The 27,345-nt window shown below is 33.9% G+C and overlaps 1 protein-coding gene across 1 annotated transcript in view; it reads left to right on the top strand.

Moving 5' to 3' along the window:
* Positions 1-6,540: 6,540 nt before the first annotated feature.
* Positions 6,541-27,345, top strand: part of LOC120623806 (Down syndrome cell adhesion molecule-like protein Dscam2) — a 46,976-nt gene continuing 26,171 nt past the window's right edge. Inside the window, exons 1-3 of the mRNA XM_039890060.1 lie at positions 6,541-6,597; positions 10,241-10,305; positions 21,857-21,911. Of these exons, the coding sequence (XP_039745994.1) occupies positions 21,889-21,911 (23 nt within the window). The 5' untranslated portion in view covers positions 6,541-6,597; positions 10,241-10,305; positions 21,857-21,888. The remainder of the gene's footprint in view (positions 6,598-10,240; positions 10,306-21,856; positions 21,912-27,345) is intronic.

Raw genomic sequence — 27,345 nt, 5'->3', positions numbered from 1 at the left:
TTAATTATTTCATTGGTACTTAAATTCTTCCCAAATTCGGTTAAGCGGCGTACATAGGGACATTATCCAGTGCTTTTGCGATAAAAAAACTTTCATTACAAGAAACAATATACGTGCGAAATTGCATCAGGCCCTGTATAAAGGTTGAGCCAAACATAGCAAAAATAGGAAATTATATTTTTGTGAGAGTATAGATCTTTAACTTGTACTTCGAGGTAGCTGCTGTATAAAATAAGATTTTGTCTTTTAAACTGTACTTTGATTCTTGAAGATTGCAATAGAAATTGCGTAGAAAAGCGAACACTTCTAGAAAATATCTTCTATGGATCACTATTTTTAAAAGAAAAATAGTTATAGCACAAAGAAGAGAAAAAGAAGAATTGTTAAATTGCGAAGTTTTATTTAGACAAACACAAAGTTTTGTGTTCAGTAAAATTGTACACAAGCTGTTTGTAAGCATTAAACATGGAGAAATTCAGTGGTGAGTTTAAGTTGAGTTGCATTTCAATGAATGCAACGGAGTCACAAATGGCGATTTATTGTTACCGAAACTGTCGCCGTAATGCCCGTTCATTCCGTTTTATTGTGTAGGTAAATTATTAATGCTGTATGATAATTGTTTTTAATTATTTAGTGCGATCAATACAACATAAATTACTATAAGCGTTGAAAATTTGGCCTCAATTTTATGATCTATCATTAGTTAATTTATAAATGGAATACTTAAAAAAATAAATTGACAAAAAAGGCCAATTTATTAAAAAAAATAAGAAATAACTATTCTCTGCAACATTTTTAAGTCGTTGCTAAGTAAAATACATTAAGGAAGTATGTAAAAATTTTTCTTGCTTTTTAATAGGTAGGTTTGCAATTACCTATATCTAAATTATAATAGACAAATGTAAGCTGTCCATAACTTTCTACGAAAAATTGTTTTTTTTCCGAGACCGGGGTGTTATTGGTGAGGCATTCTCCCGGCAATTCAAAATCTAAATTTTTTTTTGTATAGCATTTATATTTATTTCATCTAAATATTATAAAATTTATTTGTAAAGAAAGAGTGTCTTTTATGCTATGCATGCTAAGTTAGCCTTTAGATGGAGTGCACAACATTATAAAACAATTGTTAAATGTGTCCATATATTAAGATAGTTGTATGCACATTGGCTTCCTAATATATAAATAAATGAAAATCCTCTAGTTACATTAAATAATACTGAAATCGCTCAAGGTGTGCCTATAATATTTGAAGAGCTCCCTGGATCTTAGAAATGGGACAACCTCTTAGATATGACATACCAAAAAAAAATCATAAAATTTGTGTATAATTGGCGGAGTAATCGCGTAACAAATGTACAACTGTAAGTACATTGAAAACTTACATACGCACCTCAAACCTCACAATACTTATGGAGTTTATAAGTTTTTATGGAGTTTTTAAGTTATTTTACTACTACAACAACAAGTAAATTTTAGTTGGCGTAAATGAATCTGGAATATAGATTGCGTTTAAGTGTACCTGACATTTTTTAGAAGATCTTTTTTATGATGACTTTTTATATCTGAAAAAAGTCAAGTCAAAGAGAGATTCAAAACAAGTCAAATTTCAGACGAATAACTTTGTTAGGTTCCAATTATTTCTTAAGTCTGTGTACAGGATGTCATTGATAGTTCTATACGACGTTACTAACATTGGAACTACACTTTTTTCTATTTAAGGTAAAAAATAAAAAAATCTAAAAACATTAATCAACCGATTTTTGGACGAATTAATTGTCCGTAGTTTGTCCGAAAAATATTTCACGCGTTTTTATTCAAACCGTTCAGGATCCTTATAAGATTTAGTTTAACCGCGTCATGGGATTATCGACGGCAAGAAGTTAAAGAAGAGTTACAGTGGAACACTCTTCGGCTTTCATATTGAATTAAAATAACAAACAGTCCCTAGATTTAATGTTTGTAGTACATTATAGTGAAGGATTTTATTGTATACTGACTAGATATTGCAATTTGCAATACCATAGCTATCACAGAGGCTTCATTCAAACGTGGCAGAAATTCAACACTGAAAATTTCTGTTTTGTACTCGAAGCAACAACTTGTTTTCAACTCCACTGAATGAGATATTCTCCGAGCGTTCATTTCAATTCCTGAAGCATTTCCAGTTTAAAAAAGGAACCTATATTATTTTGAAAAAAAATATGGGTTCCTTTTTTAGTAAAATCAAAATAGTTTTTATTCGATACTACTGCATAATATCCTCTTTGTTATTTTTTAATTGAAACTTCATTTGGTTCTATAAAAATAAAAGAACTGAGCAACGCGTCTTTGCAGCTTGGTACCAACTCAATCTAGATGCAGCGTCCGAATAAAAACACAACCCTACACAATCTGATCCAACCAGATCTAATCCGTTGCATTCTGAGCATGAAACGGAAGATAATCAAGTACGTCGTAATCAAACTCCATTCTAATCAATCTGACACAATCTAACTTTACATCAAGGTAATAATTTGGTTTTAATAACCTAAAACCAAATTATTACCTACACGTGACACATAATTGACGTCATTACATTCCACAGAATTGTGAGAAATTGGACAATTTCGCGGCAGTTTCAACGTCAAGGCGCAATTTGGAACACCACAGTGCTTAATGAGGCTTCATTCAGACGTGGCTGAAATCAGGCCGAAATCGAACAGTGCAGTACATTTCAATCCAATTTTAAAAGCCTAGCAACAACTTGTTTCTAACTCCAGTAAATGCAGTATTCTCAGAGCGTTCATTTAAATTCCTGAAACAATTACTACTATGATTCAAAAGATTTCAGCTCAGAGAGCAGCTGGAATTTAAATGTCTATGATTTATGAAATAATTATTCTTGTCGTTAGCCTTTTAATGCTTTATTATTTTCTTCATTTATTAAGGAAAAAGAAAGCACGACTGCAGCCAATACTTTTCGGTTTTCTACTGGAATGGATATTTTATGAGATGAACGTGTACAAAGAAAAAACTATTCTACTATATTATATAACAGTTGTCATCGGTGTCATTCATCTTAAATCTAGTATTATGTTAACTTATTTAGCTTAAACGTATGTCATAAAATGGGTAGTTCCTGAGATGAGCGTGTTCAAACAATTAAACATTTCAGGTATTATACTTAGTTATATATTAATAGTATAATATATCAAGGTTATATAGTATATACTAATGATACTAATTATGTTTGCCAAGTATGTCTAGTGGTTAACAATTTTAACTTCGGATCAAGAGGGTGTAAATTTCTAGGTGGGGAAAAAACTTGTGTTTTTCCGGAAGTAAAACATTATAAAATGTATTTTTTGAAAGCGTTGTGTTCGTAGCGTAAGCTTAGCGTAATTCAACATCATCATTCACTCAAATTTACACAAATTCACGTTTTTTGTAGTCATGATATGATTGTAAATAAAATATCTATCTATTACACTGGAAACACGAGTAAAACTTGATGAATTCAAAAGGTTTATTAAAAAATGGATCCGTAGTTATAACTTAAAACATTTTAACTCCGAGCGGATTTTAATGAACGTACGGAATTTTTAAGACCAGCGTAATATTATGAATTTAATAGTCCAATGTTTTCCACTGCCTTCCGCAAAGATGAACGGATATTTATCCGCTAGAAGTATATTGTTATAATAATTGTTTCCCAAGCTTGTACATTTTAATTAATTTTAGCATTTAAAAAATGTTCATCCTTTAAACAATTTTATGCCTGAATTCGCGTGTTTGAATCTTAATCATATAATCCTTATTAATAGACAAAATAATGCCCCCAACTTTGAATAATTTCATTTCCTTTGGAGTATTGAATCAAATAACCGGGTAGACAAAGAAAACTATTTGAACCGGTTACTAAACAAAATTTGCCAGTAAAATAAGACCGGTTCAGGGCTTTAGTCACAATATTGTATTAAGGTTTACTGTGCTGTGTGGATTTCCACACAAAAAAAAAACACTACGTCCGACGGAAACAATTTTCTACGACAAACATAGTAAAAGTTCATTTGTAACAAATTCCTTTTAAGAAAGTATACGTGTAACAAAAAATACTATGTGTGCATATCGAATACCTACTCTATGATTCGGATGTGAGATGGAGCGAGCTAATAGTGACGCGTCATTAGCTAATGGGCAAGAAACCACTGCAGAGAGCTATTATCCTCAGCGTTTTTACCATGTTTTTACTCTGTTGTGTGCCTGCTCTGTGCTCTATATTACAGCGAGCGATGACTTGTGCAAATAAACCTATTTTGCGTTTTGGCTTGTATTTAAACACTAGAAAGTATGTGTTCATTAGTTTTTAAAATATCAATGAATGAATAAAGCGGTGATCGTTGATAGCTTAGTGGTAAACACTTCAGTCACCCTTTCGGAAAGACCTAGTTCTGTGTAAGTTTTTTAATTTAAACAATTAAAGACCACTTGCTTTAACAGGAAAGGAAAATTTTGTGAGGAAACCTGATTGCCTGAGATTTCTCCATAACTCAGGAACTCACAGTGTTATACAATTTTGAGTACATATGTAATGTACTTAAAATTGTATAAAACTGTGGTGGACAACGGTCTAAGCCCATTCCTATTCCCATTCTAAGAATAGACCCGTGCCCTACAGTCGGCTGATAATAGTGATGACGGAAAAGGCATGTTTTTACCTACCTGATATGAGTAAAACGTTGCGGTGACAGCCTAATGGCTAATATGACTTTGGGTTCATTGTCAGGGGGCGAGTTCAAACTTCTAATTTCGAAGTTATGTGCGTTCCAAGCAATTAAATATCACTTGCTTTGACGGTGAAGGAAAACATCGTGAGGAAGCCTGGATGCCTGAGATTTCTTCATAATGCGTGATGCGTGAGATTTCTCAAAAGCGTGTCAAATCTATTAATCCCAAATTGGTCAGCGTTGTGACTACGGTTTAAAACCTTTTCATGCTAAGTTGAGAGGAGAGGGTTGATAATGATGATTAAGGAAATTGAATGTTATATTAGCTAAAATAATATGAGTAAAATAACAGCACTACAACTAGCTTATCCAAACTACTATATAACGTTATGTCGTCATACATGTTACGTTAAGCTTAGATACGGAGAACACAACAATACATCGGATGATTACTTCGACTATAATAGGATAACAGTTGGCCATTTCTCAGATAAGATAGTTGTACACAAAGTACACATACGTGTTGGACCAGTATATGCTATTGTATTACGAGTACCTTTAATAGGTTTTTAGCCCCCTTTCATATCTCAGTACCTCATCCCACATGTATACCATATCCCACAAGTATACCATCCCTATCCCTATCCCTACTAATATTATAAATGTCAATGTAAGTTTGTTTGTAACGCTTTCACGCAAAAACTACTTAACCGATCCTTATGAAACTTTGTACGCATATTCTTGGAAGTGTTAGAAGTAATATAGGATACTTTTTATCCCGACATTAAACTCGGTTCCTTTGGGAGAGGGGATGAAAGTGTTTGACGATTTTACACCATGACTCCGACTAATTATAACCGATTTAAATAATTATTTTTGTACTACAGAGGTTAAAATATGTGTTTAATTTTGCCCAAACTGTGGTTGGAGATAGAGGACAGAAGTCCTTAGCGGACGGCAGCAAACCCCTCATTTAAAACTTAGCGATACTGAATACTTTATTTTTTTTTCGATCTACAACTAAATTTAATGCCACATCAAAAACAAAATCAAACACAGACGAAGTCGCGGGCAACAGCTAGTATTTAATAAATAAAAGAAACTTAAGAAGGTCCAAATCACAATTGATACATCAAAAAAGTGTTATTACAAATTTCCGGCTAAGTTTGTTGTGGGCTTCTTCTTAGACCGGGTCGCGTTTGGAACCCTCGTAGCCTTAGTTTTAAGTTTACGAATGTGGTTATCGCCATCATCTCACTACCGTGTAATTCTTATGTACGCATCAAAAGTGCCACCTATGGGCCTACTTGAATAAAGATATTTTTGACTTTGACTTTGATTTAATGCCACATCAAAAAACAAAATCAAACGCAGACGAAGTCGCAGGCAACAGCTAGTACTCTATATATGCGTATATACCCATACCTATATCCCAGTAAGGCCTCCGCTTTCTTAGACAGAGGAATTAGGATGTTTAATGACTACACGTTGTTTTTATTTGTTTTATTGACTGCAAACTCGCATAATAGAAAGTGCGGATACAGTCTAAGATAATAGTGGGCTTTCCTGTTAGAGGTATGATGCTATTAAACCATAACCACTACAGTTTACGGTAGCGTTCCGGTACGTTTTTTTGGGTAGGGTTATAACTAACCACGGCCGCAGCTTCTTCGAACCCGGAACCACCCTCTGAGAACCGAAGCGCTCACCAATTCGCCAGGGAGGTCGACAAAAATGTTCTCTCAAGGTCTTAGTATAAACAAACGCCATTAAACAACAAAGTGTGAAGTACTAATTATTTTTATTTTGTTTCAGTTGTCGCTGTAACTATCAACTTTATTGAATCGAAAACGCACGGAGACCACAATCTTCTCTTCAAACAATATCGCAGGTACCTACGTTATATATATAATCTTGAGTTATATTATATGGAGGTTTTGTATGTATAAGCGAATTTGATTTAATAACTCAGCGGGTACAAAGTAAAAATAATAATTAAATAACCATTAAAAATACTTAAAGCTATGGCAATTGGTCGCAAATTCAAAGTTATACTGTGCTTTAGCAGCAATACGTAGTAAAAGAACTAGGTTCGAAATAGCCTTATAGATTGAAGAAATTATAAATGACACCACACAGATTTTTTCGCTTTTCGCGGAGTATAGCAAATTAAACATAATAATCATAATATATCATGGAATTCCGCAAAGTAACGCCTGCTTCTATCCAAATATATTACATTTTAAAGAATATATATTAGAATCCGTGAGGCCCAAAACCCGAGTTACTGGACTTTTCATAAGGACAGCAGTGGGTGTAGCACAAAATTTGCTTGTAACGCTTAATTCTGGACTATTCGATTTTATATCATTATTATTTAACCTGGTACGGTTGTTCAGTGACAGGCATACTGTATCTCATCGTTTAGCCCAGTTAACTAGGTCGTAGCCCACCTATTGTCAATAAAGTAATTACCGTTATTTACAATTATAGTCTTGCGTCCACTGGATACTGACACGGTAAATTCTTGTTCCAGTTGTATGCATCTCACAATATTGACTTGACTCAAAAATGTTACTAAATTGTGTAAATCTGACGATTTGGTGATTTATTTATTAATTTACTAGCTTCTGCCAGTTGCGGGCGGTTCGTCTGCGACTTCAGAAATGGGTCTAAAGCTTCGCTCGTTAACAATTCTTATTCCTACCACAAGAACTATTGGAGAGATCGGTATATAAAGAACATGCCCTGTTCCATAGCGCAGGTGACATGCATACCAAATTTCAAAGCTGCCTGCCCGCGGCTTATCTTGTAAACATTTTTCGATTTTCCCTCGGGAAATACTCAAGGAATCGGGATAAAAGGTAGCCTATGTTCTTTTTCATGTCAATGGCTACATGCATGCCAAATTTCATCCAAATCCGTTAAGCCGTTTTTGCGTAATTGTGTAACAAACATCCACACTTTCACATTTGTAATAATAGTAGGATTAATCAATTAGTAAAGATAAGCATAATATTGTCAATCGACAATTACATTATTATTCTCATTATACTTATGAACGACATAAACAACAAGTATTTAAAATAAGGGTACATAAAGTAGATAAAAAAAAGAATAAAAATTGAAATAATAACAAAAAATAATGGTTTTTTTTCTCTACAAATAACTACATATTTTCAATAGTTTAAGTTATTTGAACCTCATTTAGGAACAATGAGCATAATGAGATAAATTTTTCCCCTCAATAAATACTAGTTCCATTGGGTTTCTTCATTAGATTTTTTATCGAGAGATTTCATAACTATGGGACTTGTAGAAAAGTATAGCACTACTAAATTAGATTTTTCATCAAAAGATATTTGGATTAAATTATTTATGTACTCCATTATGCATCTTATAACAGTATTAAACAAACTCTAGGGTAAAGTCCAAGTTACACCTAGAGACACCCTTAAAGAGTAGTGAGTGTGAGTTTTTTACCTCTCCGCAACGTAAACAAAGGATCGTGACAATACTGTTTCTCGGTATTGTAACTAGATGGCGCTTGTTCGATTCCAGAAAAATATTAGTTAACTTTCACGCGTTTAAATAAGTAGAAAGTCTCACACTAAGCACTCTGAACAGGCCCATATAATGGTCAAAAATTAAATGTTACTGCGTGTAACTGCGGTTTTCTGCCTTGACTAGATAAATACTGACCTTGCCCACAGTCCTTCTTAGATAGTTTAAGTTTGTATGCCTTATTACTAAGCGCTTACAGCAATGTTTGCGTATCACAATAATATTAGTAGCAAAGCAATGTTATTTGCAGGCAATAAAAGGTAATAGGAGAGTCTATTCAATTCTATCTAAGGATTTAATATCCAGAAACGCAATAAAACATCCCTCCAAGCCGTGTTGTTACTTTGACACTGTTAACTCGTAAAATTGTTCGGTCGGTGATACACTGAGAGGAAAACGCACCGTCAGCTTTAGGCATAGAAATTATTACACACCGTATACATGCACCATGTACCAAGTTGCGAGGAGCTCATGTATGCATAAATGCACTGCCTACCCCATAGATTTTTTATAACACGTATTTGCGCAATTCATATCGGTGATGCTTAGCTATTCTTGATTACCAAGATGCACCAATAAGGTAACACTTTGTTTTCTCCGTGACGAGCCTATAAACATTAAATTATGGAATAATCGTTTATATATATAACTTAAAACTAACCTACAAAATTTAAATCGTAATTAGGTACTAGACAAATTACATGCTTATAATATTTTTTGAGGTGTGTGTTTTGAATATATTCGATAGCGTTGTTGACATTTATATGATATTGTTAATGTGTAGAAAACTATAAAATTATTACCATTATTGCCATTATCCGTTAGCCGTTTTATGTGTATGCAACAAAACATGTCAATTACTTGCTCTGTTAAAAAAAAAAGTATAACACGGGAACCGTATATTTTTCCAGGCTAAAAGGTAGCTTATATGCTTATATAGACTAATCTACTCGTGTGTATGTGCTAAATTTCATTCCGATCCGTTCAGCTGTTCTGGCGTGATTCAGCAACAAACATCCATTAAAACTTTCGCATTTATAATATTAATAGTTGAATAGCAATGTTATAGTATTTATGTGTGATAGTGTGTTTTACTGTCTAACTATTTTAGTATGAAAAGCGATGCCAAAAATAATACATTATAGTGACGAGTGTACCCACACCATTACACAGTACACTCGGTGACATAAAACTTTAAAGCCAATAAAAATACGAGCATCCACTGTAACAGCTGATAAGCGCTTTTTTATTTCACTGTCCGACATTACTGAGACACTTTTTGCCTTGATTGTCTTTTCTCTGGGAGATTATTTCTAGTACTTAGGTACTACTGTTGTCAATGAGGTACAGTCGATACAGTAAATTAGTAGTAGCAGAGCTTTAAGTACTACTACCATGATTATTTCTGTGCTCCGGTGTGGTATGACAGTCATATGAGGTATGATTATTTCTGTGCACCGTTGTGGTTGACGTATGACAGTCTTATGAGGTCTTATACTCAAGCCTCAGGTTGATGGACACAGTGCATCATGTGGTGAAAATACAGCAGCGCAGAGGATATATTAGACTCTTACTGTCTAACTGCCTAAAGCCCCACGGAGTTTCTGATGTTTGAAGCACGGCTGTCCAGTGAAGCAGATCAATCTCAATTTTAAAACTTTATTATTGGAAATAAATAATACTTACTGATTATGACATTTGTCACTAGCTGGCGTATAAGTCAAGAAGTGTGGAGTATATGACGAATACTTACGACCGATCTATATCATTATTTTTGAATAGCGGAATCTACATAGACGTCTGACGTAAGCGTTACTTCGGTCGAAAAAAAAATTGAGTTACTCCCTAGACGCGCCTTAAGAAATTTTACTTCAAAAAAACTTTAAATAATCTTAGCACAGACATGGTTTATATTTGTCGTTGATAAAGACAAATTACATCCGAGTATTGATAATCTTTCTTGTTCCCAGGGCTCCCGCATCCTTCCCCGGGGCCGGGATTAGTGATAAGATCCCGGCTGACAAGCGGGATTATGGTGAGTGATTCGTATCTATACTTCTGTTCCCCAATTCTTTAATCAATTGTATATACGCAATTCGTTTTGTGTCACGTAATACATTGAATTGTGTTGTTTGACCCAAATTAACGTGATTAAAACATAACACGTGTACAACTCAAAGTCAAAGTCAAAGTCAAAAATATCTTTATTCAAGTCGGCCCACAGGTGGCACTTTTGATGCGTACATAAGAACCACACGGTAGTGAGATGATGGCGATAACCACATTCGTAAACTTAAAACTAAAGCTACGAGGGTTCCAAACGCGTCCTGGTCTAAGAAGAAGCCCACAACAAACTTAGCCGGGTGTTTTTTTTTTTTTTTGTTATCACCATCTCACAATGTCATGTTAAATTATTAGAAGAGCAACCTGGTTAGAGCAATAATTTACACCCAAGCTTTTTTATCGTTTACGTAGTCCTTTATACTATAATAGGACTTTTCTATAAGCTTACGTTTAATACAAACTTTGAACTTTTTAAGAGACATCTCCAAGATGACAATTGGTAGTTTATTGTAGAATTGTATGCAATTTCATTTAAACGAATTATGAATTTTATGTAACCTAGTATATTGCACTGTAAGTTTATTCTTACTTCTAATGTTTAAATTTTTAAATTATTGCAGTAACTTTTTTGTAAGTAGCACTCTTTTTTTTAGATGTATGGCATTTAAAAAAAATAAGTGGTTTAGATTAAGGTACATTTTATATATCAATAAAGATTATTATTGGTATGAGCAGGAAGATCAAAAAGTTTGTTGGGCTATCCATTGTATGAATAGATGGGGCAGCGATGAATTGTGTGCTCAATCATCTAATCACCCTCGCAACATCCTCAAGTTTTTTGGCTTCACTTCGCAAAGTATGTGTTATGCGTAATACGTCATCATCATCATATCATCACATTACCAGCCACTACAGGGCACGGGTCTCTTCCCACAATGAGTAAGGTTTAGGCCGGAGTCCACAACGCTGGCCCAGTGCGGATTGGTGGACTCCTTACACCTTTGAGAACATAATGGGGTTCCCTCACGATGGTTCTCTTCATCGTTGAAGCAAGTGATATTTTAATTGCATAAAAAGCACATAACTTAGGAAATTTAAAGGTGCGTGCTGGGATAAAACTCGGCCCTCCGAAAGTGAATTCGAAGTTCTACCCACTGGGCTATCACCTTTTCTGCATAAAGTTGGAACCAGTTACACAGTTAGACAGAAATAGACTATTACATAGAATACTATAAGTATTCAGTATCGCTAAGCCTTAAATGAGGGATTTGCTGCTGTCCGCTGAGGAGTTCTGTCCTCTATACCCAACCATATTCATCAGATCTACACAAAGTTTGGGCAATATTAAATACATATTATAACCTCAATAGTACAAAATATTTTTTTAAATAGGTTATAATTTGTCCGAGTTATGGTGTAAAATCGTCAAACATTTTCATCCCCTCTCCCAAAGGAACCGAGCTTAATGTCGGGATAAAAAGTATCCTTTAATACTTCTAATACTTCCAAGAATATGTGTACAAAGTTTCATGAGGATCGGTTAAGTAGTTTTTGCGTGAAAGCGTAACAAACAAACTTACATTGACCTTTATAATATTAGTAGGGATAGGGATAGGGATAACAACTATGTCATTGTGTAGTAAAAATTAGCCTTTGTTACCAGCTTAAAGTTAAAATAAACTATTATAATATATTCTTAAACCCGCTCTCAGTGAGAGATAAGGCCTTGCATTTTGTCATTAATAGCTCGATGATGTTGAATAAAGATTAATTACATTTTACATGTAACATGTATTACAACATGTATTATACTAACTGGTAGTACTGAAGAAGTATCAAATGACATTAACGTGCAATTTCAGTAAGTGGAGTATAGCAAAGGTCAGCGATTGATGTTACTGGTATTATCTGGATCGAAGAACCTAACCTTGACAAGTAAGGAGATCAAAGCAACGTTGTTCGTTACTTACCGTTCGCTCTACACTAAACTTTCCAATCTTGTAACTGAAGTTGTCTAAAGAGAAGATTTAATATTTGTAAGCGCCGGAAAAACGTATATTGGACATAAAATGGTGTTCTGGAGGTATAAAAGAAGAAAAATGCTTTTTGAAATCGTTGTTTGTTTATTAACTAAACTAAATAAATAAATACTAGCTTTAAACCTAGACTCCGTCCTCGAATTTCAATGTTTCTTCAGTTGGCTCAAAACTAATTTATATCTGTTTCTAGAATGCAATCACCGACCAAATATTTTGTGAAGGCGTATACATGGGTCACAAAGTGTAGTTTTTTATATTGCGCGGGAAAGGTTCCAAAGTAAAATTCATCCTCCAGGATGCAAACTCTTGGCAATGTTTTGTCAAGACCGGTGCAATGGTTGAGCTAGCTGAACAAAGGTAACAAACCTTTTATGATAATTTATTATTATTATTGAAACTCTCTATTCCGCCGAATATATAATATATATATTATATACCACTGGTAAGGGCGGCCTTATTACTGGTAGTGGTCTCTTCCAGGCAACCATTAAAGGTAGGGATAGTAAATACATACTTATAAGTATGGACTAGAGAAGTGTTTTTTAGTTCGGTGAGATTTCCTCACTTTGTCGTTTCATCTGGAAGGAAATTATATTATGTATATTTTAAAATTTAACATTGCGATTGAGTTTGTACGTCATCATTATGAAGGTTATTTTTGTAACATTTAGACAAATAGATGTACTTTATGAAATATTATCTATTTATAGCTCTTTTTAAAGGAGCCGAATAAAAAATGACGGAAAATTTAGGCACAGTTTCACAAATAGGTGGCAGCTTTATATATGGTATTTTTATAAGGAATGTTGTCGGCAGTTTGAAATTTAATCATTCAATTCAATTTAATTCTCTACTACCCTTCTCTCTCCCACTACTAATAGTACTAATTCTGCTTCTCGCAATTTGCCTGAAAAAAATCCAAACTCGATCTTAATCTAAAGTTTCAAATCCGTGGTCAATCAGCAATTTGAAAAAAAAATACACATTTTCTGAGACAGACCTCTTAATCGTACCTAAAACAATAAAGTTATTCATGAAATTTAATTTTCTACCTAGTCTCATTTTGTATTAAAAAAGAGAGCATTGTCATGGAAAACAACTTTCGTATCGGTCCTCTTTGAAAAGAATAAAGTTGTAAGATAAAAGTGTTTTCAAAAAACTCGGAAACAACTGCGTCGCTTCTACTGAAACTTTTGGGTCCAGTTCCCAACGTTTTGTGGTATCAGTACAAGTGAGTGCAAAAATTTAGATACAAAAATATATATATTTTTAAATCAGTTGCCCAAAGAGTGGTACTTTTACAGCTGTGTACCTATCGTGTGGAAACTTAGATTTTTGCACTATACAGTGTTTCTTTTAGTCACTGCTGTTCTAAGCCATAAAACAAAAAAAATATTATTCAATATTTTTTGGCTTCGTTGACTAATAAAGAGTCTTTTTAATTTAAAAAATTGTCCAGAAAGTCCGTCTGAATGTGCTAAATCAGGCAGGGTTTGTGGGACTTTTTTAATCTACGGTCATTTATGAATCACTCGTTTGAAACACGTGCAAAGCATTTTCCACATGTGAAATTATTTACTTTTCGCATAAAAACTAACTACTCAGTTTCCAGAACTTTTCTAACGTTTTCAAAAGTAAACTTTCTAGATAAACTCGCACTTCATTATTCAGAACTAAATTCAATGTTATACATGTCTAAAACCCAATGACATAAAATGTGGTGGAATTTAAAATATTGCGAAAGAAGTCGGGTATTTCTCAATACAAAATATGTTATAGTGGATACAGCATTTTTATTCCAAAGAAGTAAAGTTAAAGCACTCATAAACTGACGTCAAACAAGTAAAATTGACAGGCCAAAGGTAGAAGGCTAGGCTATCTCTTATACATAATAAATTCTAAACAGAAAATTCTGATCCGATAGTAAAATTTCTTTTTCTGAAAATAACAGTATAAAGTTTAAATCAGTATTGTTAAAATGTACCATTCATATTTTTTCTTATATTTTGGCGCCTAATATAATAGAATAATTAACTACGATGTATGGTTAAGCCATTTCGATTATAATTTCTATCCAGTTGGAAGTTCTGTTATTAATAAAATAAATATATTACAATGGGTCGTCGTCTGGGAATATAATATAACTTTAAATAAAATGTTCCCTTTTTCAAACCCAACCGTATACTAAACTTTTGCCTATCGACGTGGAGAAATTGCGGAGGAGATTGTTCGGAAATTTGCTCCAGCTTTCTGTACAGGATCTCGATTTTTATTTAGCCCTTTTTTCACTTAATTTATATCCGAGTTTCTGTTGCGGCTAATTATTGCATCGCTCAATGGGTTACCGGAAAAATAATTGTAAAGACTTCAATAATAATAATGTAAAGTTTCTGGGGTACTTTGTATGCCTACTTATTTTTACACGTTATGCACCGTACAACTGCAGGACATTATTGAACTGGATGGTCAAGGACATATTGCAATGACAACGAACGTTGCCATATAAATGTGGGTAAACCAGCCACTTATCTCATTATTTCAAATACAAAAATTAAATAATAATCCAAATATGAAGTTTACTACACATATAATTGGATAGGTAGAGACGAACTATCGCCAATTTCGGCCTTGGAAAGACGAGAGCTGGTGGACTGTAAATAAATTAACTAAGAATTTAGGCGTTCACAACTTTGGCACAGAGGGTGCAAGGAAATTTGGATCGTGCACTAACCTAAGCAGTTTGATTACAGTACATAACATATATTTTTATTTTTACTTCCTTGAGAATATATTTAACACTCCGGGAAATCTCGAATGAAAACAATATTTGTCAAGGTAACACTTTGACAAATATTTTGCTTTCGTTACATGTTAGTACCTTAAGCTATCGATATAATTGGACAATAATTATTTATCCTACTGTATTATATAATATCAGCTAAATATCGTAGTAAATTTTAGGTATTTATTTCTGTTCTTAGAGATTATAGAATTCATCGAATCGTGCGTTAATTTTATTGAACCTCTTGTCTATGTGTACCGTTTGTAATAGTTTATATCCTCCTCATAATAATTTTTGAGAGCATCTGCGAATCATGATAGTGTGATATAAAACATCGCTATGACATGACGTTTCGTCAACATATTGTGCAAAAATTAGGTACACATGATTGCTAGCAAAGAAGATAAGACCGATGTATTGTCAATAAATTTCGAGGAATAGTGTCCTTGCCCCGCATGCTTACCCTGATGCATGAACTACTAAACAATTATGAATTTCAAAATTTAAAACTTTATCAAACGATTCCGCAGTGCACTTACGCACGGTTTAGTTCTGTAGAGGCTGCATGAACCTAACTCGGTACTGCACTCAAAAGTTGTGCAGTTGCGGGAAAAGTTTGCCGTCTATTCTCAGTAATCTATATTTACAAAATAAAAAGCTAATTTAAACTTTATTTCGTATATCATAAAATGGAATTTCATTTGCAAGCAAACTCGTATTTTTAATCTGAAGGATCTGTGTTTGACGCTCATGATAAAGTTTTCAACTAAAGTTCGAAGTGTTCGAACTAATTAGCATTGAATTTGCCTTTAATTATTATTAAAGGTACATGAATTTGTTCGGTATTTTTTCTGCGTGTATAATCGTTAAATAATCATATTACAAAGTCAAAAAAACGTTTTGATTAAATAACGCGTAGCAGAATTTCTGTATTCAATTTACACTTTTGTTTGCACGTTATTGTATTCGAGTAGTAGTCTAGTTTCAAAACGTACACACACTTTTATAGGTTTTATAAAGTTTCCACATTCAAAATGTTACCAAACAATACTTTGTTTCCGCACGTTACGAGAATGTTTTGTAGAGGCCTTACAAAGCTTATTCAGTACCTACGCTTTTGTAAACTGTTACGTCTGGGAGAAAAGTTTCATGTCTACACTCTTATCTAAGCATAGATAACTAACAAACTTATTCTAACTTTATATCCTACTATCCTATATATATATATAATGTTTTCCAAGATTAAACTGAGTAACTGAGAGTTATTTTTTTTCAAACTATTGTCTTTTTAACTCTTTGTAAACCGTTTGGCTGTGATCCTATTATATGATAGCAATTGACAATACTGTTTAAAATAAACTGGCATTTTTCAACAGTAAATTTTCAAAGTAAAGAGTCTCTTACTGTGTGCTCAATCGCGCTTAAAAACGCATCCGAGCTTACCAGATAGGACTCAGTTTAGAAATAACAACTCCCTAAATATGAATACAAAGCATTTTAAGATAGTTTCGTTAGATAAAGTATAACCTTTACCTAACGAATTAAAAAAATTATCCATCATAATAAATACATTTTAAAACAAAAAAATATACAGCTTAATAAGTATCAAATACTTTATGTGAAAGTAATAAACACTTTTTTAACTACTTACTAAAGTTTAAATGAAAAATTAAGCTTTGTAGCTTCAAAATGTACAGATTTCTGCACGTTTCAGCTGCTCTCTAGAACCCGCACGAATTCCATCATGTACAGCACTCCAAACTTGTGCTCCTACACCCAAACTTTTGCCTATGTACGCCGTACGAGTACATTGAGCTAAAATGACTCTCGATACAAGCTATTTTACCTTTAATGTAACGATAAAGTAGAATTTCGAAAGCAGATAAACTTTTCAAGTTTTTTCTTTTTTAGTACCAATCCGCGTTTTACTATCAAGATAAGGTTAAATTGAATGGATATTGCTGTAAGAGTGGTGTGGCCTAATTCTCAGAGAAACCAGGGCACGTCACTTGAACACATATCAGTTTTTAAATTATAATTACTGTTTCACGCGTCCAACAACTCATGAATGTAATTTATGTATTTAGTACCTACTCTCTTATTATTGTACCATAGTTTAATTCAAAAATTCAAAATTCTTTTATTTCAAGTAGACCTAATATAAGCACTTTCGATACGTCAAGTCTGTCTATGTGTAGTGACTCTACCACCGGTTCGGAAGGCAGATTCTACCGAGAAGAAGCCGGCAAAAAATTTAGAAGTTGCTCTTTTCCAATAACAACAATTTACATTTTACATTTAAAATTCATTTTAATTCAAACTGACTATCTTATTTTATAATCAGCATCAATAGCCTATAACAGTCTTTCGATTCTCAGGCCGCGATTGCCAGAGAGTCGCAGGATCAAATCCTGTCGGTTCCGAAAAATTTTATATGCATTTTAAATTTATAAAATAGTCTTCCGATGGACTAAGAGCTTGTACCAATGTGAGGGTTGGTCCATAGTCACCATGCTGGCCAGACGGGAAGGTGGTCGTAGTAGATGGTAGATAAAAGTATCACAGAGAACGTTGCTGCCCGTTCTGCGTTATCTCCCGTAGCCACCTCGTTTGATACTCGCAGGAAGTGGAGGGGTGGTGATAAAGTGTATTCTGATCTGCCATCACCACTCGGCATGTCACTGATTGTTTAATGTATACGTATGTAAACATACGTGTACGTACTGTATATCCGATACTGACTATTTTAAATATATGCAAACCTACGCATACATATGTATACACAAAATAGTCAGTTTCGGTGAAGAATACTTTTATCAGCGACATCCTCACTAATTATAATAGTGCGAAAGTGTGTTTGTTCATTTGTTTGTTTGTCCTGCCTTAACGCTTTAACTTATCAAATCGATTTTTGGCATAGAGTTAGTCGAAAGGACGGAGATGAACATACTTTTTATGTTAGGAAAAAAAATGGTTCCCGCGGGATTTGTTTAAGATAAAAAAACGCGGACGAAGAACGCGAGCAACAGCTAGTAGACAATATTTGCCAGCGGAAGTAAGTAGTCTAACGTTGGCTAAAACAATACTCGTAATAATTGTCAACAACAATTAAATTCAATAAGATACTCATGGCATGCCGCTTATAACATTCTATTCCTATCCATTGGATTGGAAGCATGCCGCGTATGTAAGATACAATAACTCTCTCTCGTAAACACAGTACATTCTTTTTCTAGTTCATTGTTAGTGTTTAAGCTTATTTTTACGACCGACGTCAACCCTTTTTTGGGAGGGTAATTACAGTACATTATAGATGGTTTTCACGCCAAAAAAATATTATCCACCTTTTCAAGTAATAGCTCTGTGATAATAATTTAAAGAAATGGAAATGGAGTATACAAATTGCTAAGACCTGTATCTATGCTTAAATAACAACTTTACTCAATTAAATATTTGTTTATGAAACTGTGAAACGAGTTAACGCCAAAAGAAAATTATTATATCTGTAATTAACTAAATGTTTCTGGCAGCTGTTTTAGTATTTCATGTCACATAATCAGAATAATTCCTAGTCTAAAAGTAAGTATGATGACGAGTAGCGAACATCAACTAAAAGAAAAAAGGGCGCGTACGGAGTGCAATTTTAGTAGCAAGCATTAGGTAATACAAATTTTGAATTTTGAGGGTAATAAAAAAAATAAACAAAACTAAAGAAAGCAATATAATTATAAACTTTATGAAATGATTTTGCAAATGGATAGCAATTAAGTATAACTTCCGTCTATCTCTGGTGTTGAAGCAGAACTGAACTCCATTTGGCGTGCGCGCAGCCTCGTGCCCCGCGCGCCCCTCCAAGTCCGCTTGCCTCCCGCCAAGGCATCGTCCGAGTAGGCCACGCCCCCAAATATGACTAGTCTAGACTAATTCTATAGTATTATAGTAGTCAAGTTCTTTCATTTGACACCCATACTGAGGAGGTTGTGAAAAATGTGTAATCCGCCATTTTGTGGCAGCGGCCATCTTGGTTTGATTTTCATACGCACATAACTAAGAACACTCCCAACTAATTCACTTTTCAAATAAAAAATAAAATAAAATCGATATATCCAAAAATAGTAATTTAAATCCAATTGAAAAGTGATGAGCTCAAAAGAAATGAATAAGATACCCCGGGAGACAGCATTAAGAATAATTGTAATAAAAAAATAAATTGTCCAGCGGTTAAAACACCAGTTGTGTTTTGTTCTGAAATAACTTAACCCTCCAAGTGTTTGAAATTTATTATGTAGCAGTTGCTCGCAATTTTTATCGTTGCCTCTGTTTTTCATTTGTTTTTCCTGCTTTTAAAGATCGTAATTTAAATATACAGTTTCAATTTTTAATACACCATGCCTTTAACTACATCATTGATCTATTAGTTACATATTTTGACTAGGGCGTGTCATAAATTCTTAGGTTTTAGAAAATCATGGAAATATGGAGTATAAATTAGCTCTGAACTGGTGCTAAGTTTGTGTGTAGACAACACACGAAGAAATCTAAGAAGAAAGAGCATTGAACTAGGTAGTTCTAGGTAATTTAAATAATATCCCCAATTATGGGCCGAAGATACCGTAATCGAAATCTTGTTGAAGTTGAAAAAGAAAGTCTGTGATTTGTTGAAGTCTAAAGCTACATTTAAATCCGGGATCTACAAGTTATAGTCAAATCTGAAGGCTGAACCTAACATGAAAATGAAAAATAAAATAAAAAAATATAAAATCTTAACTATCGCTACATAAAGAAGGAATTGAAATAAATAAATCGAAGTAATCAAACTTCAAAACATTGCCAAAACAAAAACTCTCGTAAATGAAAACTCTCGTAATAGGTATTTTAATTGCTATTTCACTTTCAATAACATAGGGCAAAGTTGAGTTCAGCTTGTATTCAACTTCAAAATAGATTACTGAGAGAAAACGTAAAACTTTGACCGCGGATGCACAAGTTTCGAGTACAGTACTGTACCGACTACTGAGTATTGACTGCCGAGTTAGGTTCGTGTGGCCTCTACACAGCCAGACGGAAACTGATCGTTTCGTAGTTTTATAAGTTCCGAGTGTGTACGAGTATTTTGCTGCCCATAAATTGAAAGTTATTAAAAGAATTCTAGAGAGAAGTATATCAAAGAAAGTAAAGCTTCAGTGTTTAAAGTACATGTTTCTTTTGTGGATACAATTTATTATAAATAAATAAATAAATATACTACGACAATACACACATCGCCATCTAGCCCCAAAGTAAGCGTAGCTTGTGCTATGGGTACTAAGATGACTGATGAATTTTTTTATGAACAACATACATAAATACTTAGAATATACATATAAACACCCAGACACTGAAAAACATTCCTGTTCATCACACAAACATTTTCCAGTTTGGGAATCGAACCAACGACCTTGGACTCAGAAAGCAGGGTCGCTGCTCACTGCGCCACTCGGCCGTCAAGGGATACGTTTAATACATACTCATTTTATTTAAAATTCCAAATTAATCTGTTTTAAGTTTGATTATGAGCACTTTTGAATCTTCAATTCTGCCTTTTTGCAGTGATTCTACTACCAACTGGTACGAATCCGGTCGGGAACGAATGTAGTCTCTCTAAATTTGTCTTATTCGTGGTGACCTAAAACATATATATACAAATAGTAAGAATCTACTCTGCTATCACTTCAGTGTAATACGAAATACCGCACTAAAGTATTATTGTTTTCTTATGTCGAAAAATTGACTGATACCACAATTATCAAACTCGATCCAATAACGAAGCGCCATTGTGAAATTAAAATTCTGAACATACGTCGCTTTTAAATAATAAATACATAACCCTTCCAGTGCTGTAGTTGGGTAAAAAAGAGCATTTCAAACTGAAATAAAGCGACGAAAGTTTTTGTGCAATCAAAAGTTTTCTGTATTAAGCAGAGGATAAAGTTTAATTTCGATTCTATTTTACATTCGATATGGATTACGGTGGGGTAGACGGAAAATTTTGACCGCAGCTGCACGAGTTTAAAGTAAAGTTCCGTGTTAGGGCTTTGCGGCCTAGAATTGAACAGTGAGAGAACTCGTAGTGAAAATCCATTTCATTGTTATGAACGATTTTCAGTAAATTAAAAAAAATAAAAATCGACTATAAAAACGGTGAAGCTCTTTGAACAATTGTTTTAATTTATAATGAAAATGTTTTATGAAGCCAAAACAAATCACGTTCTTGAAGATTTGATTCCGAATCGGGCTGAAAATTATTACTTGTAATTATATTCTGCAAAATTTGAGAGCTTGTTAAGCTTTCAGTCCCAGTAACTATATTTAATAATATGTACAGATATAAACCCACTGAAATGTAAGGCGTAACCTCAAGAACTGAATAAGGTTTCAAAATTTTTCAACCTTTGATAGCACACGTATTTAAAAGCCAGACCATGATGCTTAAATTTAGTGTCCGTACATAAGTAACCGTTTTGAGGAAACTTGGATTGTTCCCTCCTAAGTACACCAAAACAATATTGTATATTTGTTTGTTATAATTTAAAATATGTTAAATTTTTTCAAATTGAATGACCCAATCTTATTAAAAACCTGTTAAAATTTTTGTTGCATCTTTTATAAAAATACTCCATACTAATATAAAACTTATATACTTATATACTGTTTTGTTTCAGGTACACACCTCCAACGTTTAGAGTCGGAATCAATGCACAATTCTAGAAATTCTAGGTAAGTAAACATATAAGAATTCAATATCATTCATACATAATTGATGTATTATTGGTATAAGTTTAAGGAGAAAATTATAGTACTACAATTAGCTACAAATTTTTTCTAAATTCATACTTGAATGAGGTTATTAATCACAGGATTTATCTTATCATATTTACGCAAACAATGCGTTAAAATAATAGCTCCTATTTAAAACATTTTGATGTATGTGACGCTTTGTTATGTGCCTAAACTATAATTTTGCAAATGAAGGCTGGACTGCGGCCAAGAGTAGAATAATTTATACTATCACATAGAACAAAGTGGTATACATTTGTAAGAGAAAATATTTTCATCAAAGCCAAAACAAGATCATCTTTATTTTTTTGTATTGTGTGTTTATGTGCACACGTTTATGTGCACACGTAGTTTTGTAGGGGAATATTGTAAGTATACTGGGAGTGCTAAATTGTTGACTGCTCATTTATTTCAAATCAAATAATATAACTTCAATTTTTGTTTTATCGCAGTAGAATTACAGTTACAAAAGCAATTTTAACTAAGAAAAAATATTATTTAACTTAATATTGCTACGCTTCTAGAAGTTGAGCTAAAGGCGCGCAATGCGACGCGGTTGGTCAAAAAAATTATGAAACTGTGAAATTCACGAGGAGCCGCTGGTATTTATAAAACCGCTCTAGTGTTATATACAACCGCTCGCAGTACTTCAACGTCGGTATTTATCGCCGTCATTCAGTTGTTTTCGTAGCGTGTAGATGCATGCGCTACGAATAATGTATTCAGTTATTATAATGTTTAAAACATGCCAGCGGCTTATCTTTGACAAGCAGCTGTTTACGTGGTGGCATAGTATTATAATGAAGTACGTGTGTTGATTTTATATGCCACCTTCTAGTTGCCTATCCATAATTGCATCTCTCCCGTGATGATAAAGTGTGCAAGCATTATTTTTGTCCCTATTGCAAGGATAATTCATCACTGACATCAAATCATAATTAGTAGTTAGTTCTCCTAAATAAGCAAGTTTAAGCGATATATTCCAGTACGACAAACGAACACAGTTTTTCTATAATAATAATAGCTGATGGCTCAATGATGGTAAGAGGAAAACAATAACCTTTATACGGAGCAAAACTTAGTCGGCCATGCAAGGAACACGTCAACCCGAGCTGTAGGTGCTAAACCTCATGTGCCTATAATTTTTCTTGCTGCTGCTGTCCTTCACTTATAATAATAATTAAAAATGAAATTATTAGCGGAGATGAATACAATCGACATCGAAATTACAGTGTTCTGATGAAAGCTTCAAAACGTAGCACCGGAGTAGCTTACTTTTGATGAAATGTCAATTTTTTTTGATTGACAACCGACCAGTGCTGCAATTTCATATTTATATTTTGTGAATAATGAGATAAACATCTACGCTTTGTAAATATTAGTAACATTTCAAAAGTGCCGTTTTCATATTTGCTTACACCTATTTTTTTTAACTAGCTGTTGCCCACGTTGTTCGTCAAAGATTACTACTGTCTTTGACAAATCCCGTAGAGTAAAAAATAGCTTAAATTACTCTACGACTTTTCAACTATCTCTCTATCTCAAAAATCATGTTGATTGGTGAATTTGATAGACCAACAAAAATACGAAGAAATAATAAACCACTGGACCACATTCGCGTGCAAGATACTCACATCTAAACCCCATAAGCCTATCTCCTATGAGAGTTAAAGCTTATGTTAAACAGCGTGATGTTGATTAGAGCAATGATGTTGATATAATTATGGAAACAATAACAAAGCCCTGTACATAATGGCTATATAAAACTCAGATTACATCTGCAATCTAATTACGTCCAGTAAACAGTGCGGGCGTAGTTTAACAACGGTTAACTATGCATAAATTAAACTGAGATTAATGAAATTACCACGAACAGTGGGCGGTCGTGGCCATGCATTAATGTATGCTCAATTTGAATTTATAGCTTCCGTAGGTTCACTACGCTGTATGTGAAATTGACTGGGATATGTCTTTTGCTAAAAATAATTTTTAATGAATTAAAAATGTTATTTATTTTCTTTTACCGACTACCGAAATGGAAGAGGACGTTATGCACCCACGTAAATTTTTATTTGGCGGTTTTCCATCATTCGTAATGTTAATAGATTCGTAATATTTTTTTCGTTAAATCCGTTGATCTTCTTCAGTTTAATCAGAATTTGCTAACCACCATTTTCGGAGTTGGAGTATGAAACTTATCAGGAAGGAAAAAGTACTAGCACTCAATGTTATCTATTGTTAGTTGTATAAAGTGGTATTAGCAAAATAGGTATCATCACATTGCCTGCTACCAACTTAGACTGCATCATCGCTTACCACCAGGCGAGATTGCAGTCGAGGGCTAACTTGTTTTGGATAAAATAAGTGTATTATAATCTTATCCATTTATAGAGTTAAGTTAAGAATTTAAATGGTTTGATACTACCTTTGTACATTGTTTTTTCACTGAACTCTCCATGAAATAAGAAAGCACCGAGAGAGTAACGGTGATATTTCAATTACGACCTAAATAATTATATGAATAAGGCACAGTATGGAATATCGGTATTGAACGAAAAATAGGGTTTACAAAACACTGTATTATTAAAATATTTGACGGTTCACTCTTCGTTTCTACAAAAAAAAGTAATAGTAAATAGACTAGTTAGGCGGCACCTTAGCACCTTTTGTTTTTGTATAGTAATATAATTTAATCTTCGATAAACTATCTATATGTAGATAGGACTATCCTTTATATAAAGCTACATGGTTATAATGTTCGTATGGCGCAACGTGCATATTGTTGCTGGAACATATAATATATTTGGTTATGTATGATGGTTTAGTATGTGTACATACAGTGTGATTAGAAAAGTACGTTTGGACCTGGATTCATAGACAATTAATTATAAACAGATTCCGAATTATTTGTGCTGTTGTTAATGAATATAAATATTAAAGTCATTAAATATAAATAGGTATTAAAGACAAATATTTATATTAGCTTAAATACCTGTTCCGACTTTTATGACTATTACTATTTATGACTTCGATTTAGAGCTGGGCCGAGTTGGAATACCATTACTCACCTCTAACTTTTCTATGTTACGTGCGATTTAAGCAATTAAAATATCACTTGCTTCAACGGTGAAGGAAAAAGTCGTCAGGAAACCTTTATACCTGAGAGTTCTACGTAATGTTCTCAAAGGCGTGTGGAGTCCACCTATTGGCACGCCAGTTTGATGGACTACAGCCTTAACCCGTTCTTATTGTGGCAGGAGACCCGTGCCCTGTATTGGGTTGGTAATATATTTATATGATGATGATGATAAAGTATTTACAAAATTTAAATTTATTTAAAAAATATTGTTTTATACAGTGCTCCCAGTACTCCTCATTAAAATGAACGGTTGCCAGAAACTTTAAATGTTAAGTGCAACATGAGGAATGTCATCCACAGCGTGTTCTTTCTATTTAAACACGTCAAAAAACTCACTCTTCTTCGTATTAGAAACTAGTCCATGTGATGCAGCATATGTCTCGCATGTTTTGAGGAGCTTCTTTAGAGCAATAATCGATGGGATCGGCAAGAACACATCGTCTGCATAGCTCGGATTATTGATCATGGTGCCATCAATATAGCAGCCAATTCCAGTGTTGCTCAGCTTATCCACAACCTGGTTAACATAGATGTTATATAAATTAGGGGATAAAAAACCACCCTGCCACCGGACCATTAACACCACACTAACACCGGACTTAAGCTTACATGTGGATGAGATTGCACCCCCAAGTAACTCTATTCGTTTGAGAGCAGATATCTTAAAATTCTAATCATCTCAGGTGGTACCTTTAAAGTCTGCAACTTTTCCCATAGGTACTAGATCAAAAGCCTTCGAGAAGTCAAGAAAAGCAGCATATACAGGACGTGGCTTTCTGCACGTATAGTACTGGACTATCTGCTGGAGACAGTATGGCATTTTCCGTTGACTAATTTCGGCGAAATCCAAACTGCGCATCAATACGTAACTTCGTAATATTTTCTTTCTATTACAAATGTTTCAAACAAATACTTGAAAGTAAATAGGTACCTATTCCATTCCCCGAACGCACCCTGAAGAAGTTTTGATAGCAAAACTTTGTGCAAACTAAATTCAACCTAACTCGTAGTTCATGCATACTGATAGTATGAAAACAATCCGACTATAATACAATTAACATTATAGGCTAGGTGCCAACCGTTTGTATGTTATTAATTTTATGTATTTTTGCCATATATTAAGTAAAAATACTTCCTAGGTCCTATGTCTGTATCCAATATTCGATATTTAAAATTTTACCGGGAGCTGCCGGGAAAGTTCCCCGTAAGCTTTTCCAGGATGAAAACTACGTTCATCTCTGTAATGCGAGGAATAGGGCAGTGCCTGTGCCCTACATAACTCAAAAACACATGACTCCATATACCTGAGGCCTAGGGCATAAGCATCATGGGCCACACTGGCAATCATGCCCTTCCAACAGGAACATAACATTGCTGCTTGATGGCAGAAATAAATATGGCGTAGTAGTTACTTCCCCGGACGAGTCACAAAAAAGTATATTATTTTAGAAAAATCTCAAAACTGACAAATTTTGAATTACAACTTCGTGTTATTAAATGTGCAATAGGACTTTTAAAATAAATCATAGTTTAACAATGAATTGCATAAAACTTGTTATAAAATAACAAGAAAATGTTATAAAATAAGTATTCGATTCCTAGAAGATTTAATGCAACTTTTTGCAAACTAAATTAAACTTTAACTCATGCATACAAATTGAATGGGAACAATCTGACTACATAGAAGTAACTGTTAGTTTTGACGAAACTAGAGCTGCACCTAAGTAAGCTTATGATCACTGGATCAATACCTAATGTGGTAGCCTTTATTTTGGCCGGGATGGTAGGGTGTGGCCGCGACTAGATACCACTCTACAAACCGGTTTGGATTATTCCTCCCGTTCCTAGTTGCTCGTTCATCTCTAACAAGTAACACTTGTTAGCAATCGACCATGTCGTGTTTAATGTATTTGCTGACGGTAATGAAAAATACTTATTTATCGAGTGGTCAGCCTGTTTGACTACGGATAACGAGGTCATGCGTTTGACAAGGCAAATACAATTAAATATTGTGGGGGTCTTTTAAATAATCTCACTTTCAGTTAGGAAATTAGCCTCTCCACCCACGTTTCTCGGAGAGCACTTTAAGCCATCAGTACCAATTAATTTCAATAACACATGATGATTATCATTCAAGCACGCCAAAACGCATTTTTCTGCATGGTGGGTCTATGCTCTTAAGCCCTCGCTCCTATTTAGAAAAGGCCCAGGAGTCGGATATTACTAATAAATGAT

The sequence above is a fragment of the Pararge aegeria genome, chromosome 1 (assembly GCF_905163445.1).
Source record: "Pararge aegeria chromosome 1, ilParAegt1.1, whole genome shotgun sequence".
In the NCBI taxonomy this organism is placed as follows: Eukaryota; Metazoa; Arthropoda; class Insecta; order Lepidoptera; family Nymphalidae; genus Pararge; species Pararge aegeria.
This window is presented reverse-complemented; position numbering and strand designations above follow the sequence as displayed.